Source organism: Ciona intestinalis, unplaced genomic scaffold, assembly GCF_000224145.3.
Source record: "Ciona intestinalis unplaced genomic scaffold, KH HT000500.1, whole genome shotgun sequence".
Classification (NCBI taxonomy): domain Eukaryota; kingdom Metazoa; phylum Chordata; class Ascidiacea; order Phlebobranchia; family Cionidae; genus Ciona; species Ciona intestinalis.
In genome coordinates, this window is record NW_004190821.1 from 1 (window position 1) to 3,795 (window position 3,795).

General features: G+C 34.6%; 1 protein-coding gene across 1 annotated transcript; it reads left to right on the forward strand.

Moving 5' to 3' along the window:
* Positions 1 to 125: 125 nt before the first annotated feature.
* Positions 126 to 3,411, forward strand: LOC100181819 (peroxisomal sarcosine oxidase-like). The gene is made up of 6 exons (XM_026839613.1): positions 126 to 187; positions 945 to 1,133; positions 1,461 to 1,598; positions 2,049 to 2,219; positions 2,552 to 2,627; positions 3,059 to 3,411. The coding sequence occupies exons 3-6, from the start codon at positions 1,557 to 1,559 to the stop codon at positions 3,169 to 3,171; spliced, it is 402 nt and encodes a 133-aa protein (XP_026695414.1). The 5' UTR covers positions 126 to 187; positions 945 to 1,133; positions 1,461 to 1,556; the 3' UTR covers positions 3,172 to 3,411.
* The last annotated feature ends 384 nt before the right edge of the window (positions 3,412 to 3,795 follow it).

Consider the following 3,795-nt stretch of genomic DNA (forward strand, 5'->3'; position numbering starts at 1 on the left):
GTAAGTTTGATCATGTTAATTTTTGCTTACTTGAATATTGATTACACACAATATTGATTATAGTTTTGTACATAAACATATGATAATACTAGTTTCTATGTAAATGTATAATATTTCTTGTTTCTAGGCAGTTTATGAACAAACTGGTGGTGTACTTAATGCTGATAAATGTCTACAAGCAATTCAGGTATATTTTTTCTGGTATGAATTGTGAAACACTATATCAATATTGCTGTATGATTATCTGTGTTATAACTTAGTGACCATAAGGTGTATGAATACACCATGTGTGTCTGGTGTTTCAGAAGACAACCATGTTATAACTCCACAGTAAGCATGAGGTGTATGAATACACCATGTGTGTCTGGTGTATAAGAAAACACCCATGTTATAACCCCACAGTGAGCATGAGGTGTATGAATACACCATGTGTGTCTGGTATATAAGAAAACACCCATGTTATAACTTGACAGTGAGCATGAGGTGTATGAATACACCATGTGTGTCTGGTGTTTCAGAAGACAACCATGTTATAACTCCACAGTAAGCATGAGGTGTATGAATACACCATGTGTGTCTGGTGTATAAGAAAACACCCATGTTATAACCCCACAGTGAGCATGAGGTGTATGAATACACCATGTGTGTCTGGTATATAAGAAAACACCCATGTTATAACTTGACAGTGAGCATGAGGTGTATGAATACACCATGTGTGTCTGGTGTTTCAGAAGACACCCATGTTATAACTCCACAGTGAGCACGAGGTGTATGAATACACCATGTGTGTCCGGTGTATAAGAAGACACCCATGTTATAACTTGACAGTGAGCATAAGGTGTATGAATACACCATGTGTGTCTGTTGTATAAGAAGACACCCATGTTATACCTCGACAGTGAGCACGAGGTGTATAATTAACTTCGATACTGTAATTATCGCAGGAAGAATTGATAAAGTTTGGTGGAGAACTGCACGAAAATGAAAAAGTTCTAAACATTGAACCAATTAATGCCTCGAGAGTTAATGTTCAAACATCTACAGCTGAATATGATTCAGCATCCGTTGTTTTATGCTGTGGTTCTTGGACCAACAAACTTTTAAAGCCATTGGATCTTCAACTGCCATTAAAGGTAATGGAATGTATGTTTTAATATTGAGCTAGCCTTTGTTACAAGTATTTGCATTCGTTATAACTTATAAGTATTAAACGCACTTGTGTTCCTAAATACGGTTTGAAACTTTTCATTCCCCCTAAACACTTCTAGATCTGTTTGAGGCAATTATATAAAACACATACTTAACCATTTTCCTGTTTTTCCTATTCAGCCTGTTTTATGTTACATTAGTGACAGACACGGCAGGGCAGGGGACTGCATTCATTTTGGCAACCCTTTGGCTGTTCCACGGATGTGGTCTTCTATGATTTTACCCATTGTTTCCACCCATTTCCCCCCCAGGCATGCAAGGTACAAGTGACATACTGGAAAGAAAAAGTTCCAAATATTTATTCAAAGTTCCCAAGCTTAATTTACTACAAGGTTGATGCTGTATCTATGTATGGACTCCCCTGTGAAGCTTACCCTGGGTATTTTAAGGTGGGTAATAAATCTGGAAGTGTAAGTCATTGTTTTAAAGTGTTTCAATTCTAAGCTAGTGTATTCATATACAATTCACGGTAAAAAATTGCAAACTATTAAGTTAAACTATAGTAAGTAAGAGCATGATGTTCACACAGCCCTATATATTTTGTAGCTAACAGGTAGTTAAGTTTATATTGTTTTACAACAAATGCCTGGTTAAATATAAATGTCAAGTGCTAAAAATTAAAACGATTGTCATGCCCTAGTACTGGGGTTACCATACTCTGTTCGTAATCAGAAGAAATGAACCGTTTTAAAACATTAAGAAGCATTTAATTTAGTGTAAAATCATATATTCAGAACTGATGTTGTTCATTTAGTTTAACATAACTATTTGTTTGCTTCTGTTCTATATTTCTGATTGTTTTGTAAATTCATTTCAGAGTAAAATTAATTTTTTTTTAGTTTTGTTTTCATTATCACTTTGTTGTTGATCCTGATGATGAAGAAGACTTGGAAAAACATCCATCAAGTGAAGAGGCAAAGATGAGAATGGAAGAGATCAAAGAAGTTGTGAAAAATCATCTTCCATATTTGGTCCCAGAGCCCAAAGTAAAGGAGCCTTGTATGTTAACTGTGAGTATTGTTTGGTATATTGATGTTATTGACTTAGTTGTTGGAGAGATCACATCTTAACCATAGGATACCTGGTTTAAAACTGATGCGTGTTCTTGAGGGATAAATGTATATTGCAGTAGCTCAAATCTTTTGCCAAAATTGATCATCATTCACAACACAGATGGTGTGTTTTATAGAACCGATAACTTATTACAGGGCTCCAGGCGTATAAAGCTGCCATTTGGCCGCTCGGTGTGTAATAGATCACCCATGTTATAACTCTAAGTTGTCTTGCCAATTGGAGGTAAATAGTTTATGTTCACATTTATACTTTATCTGTATCTATGCAGACAACTCCTGACACGGATTATATTTTGGACCGCCATCCAAGACATAAGAATATCATTATAGGAGCTGGGATGTCAGGTAAGTGGAATTTAAATATTTGTGGAATGTGTCTTAGGGTTGGTGTCACCTTAACTAATGTTAGGTATGCTGTTTATATTGTGAAGTTATTAAGGTGCGTGGGCATTTTAAGATATGTTAGAGTGAGTTTGAATTTAAACCAAAGTTATAAATAGACAGAAGTAGAATGAACTGTATGACTATAAATAAACACAATAAATTGTAATAACATCTCGCAGAACCACTCAAGATGTTATGTTGAATGTAGTTTGTTAAACCCCAAAGAGTTGTGTGTTTGAATATATGACTTGTACCTGAAAGGATCGGTTTTGAAATCCCTATGTGTTTTTTGTACAGTTATCTATATACTTCGACAACGGACAATTTTGAGTTGACTAAACGTCTGTGTATTTACGTCATACATACGTCATAATGACGTCACTGTTTCGCAGGTCACGGTTTCAAAACTGCACCAATTGTAGGAAAGATCTTATCCGAGTTTTCGGATGACGTAACACCGAGTTACGCGGTTCATTATTACGTCATAGATCGCTTTCATACATGAATTAATCAGTGCAGCTGAATGCAATATATTTTAATAATTCTGTTTTACAATATATGGGATATACCACGTAAATCGGGAAAATCAGCGGTACAAATTAATGTATCAACTATCTACCATATAATTACCATTTAAACTTAGGTTTGTTCGTAGCTATATAGATTTGCTTTAAATATCCACTTGACAACATACAATAAACATCTTTACTGCTTCCATACTTTCTCGTTCAACCTATTTAAAATAACACCAATTCCATCCAAGTAAAAGCAGAAAACCTTCTCAATATGCACGAGCCGTATCTTACTTTCTTTCTGGTCGGAAGTTATACAACCTTGGCGTTGTACATAATATATTTTCTTCCAGTAGTTTTGCGTTCTAAACGTGGAAAATATAGGTTACATAGCAGTTGAGTTCTGTGTGTCAATTCAATTTATTCTGCGAAATATAACTACATGTGCAGTGCTAACGAAATACTCATACAATGACTAAAATTATGAATAACAAAATAAAAAAGTAGAACAATAATAAAGATGTGTTTTACTTTTATAGAGACGACATAATAGTGTACGAACAACGCGATTTCATCGTACAAATAATACTTTCATGTATATTACACTTTTATTATTT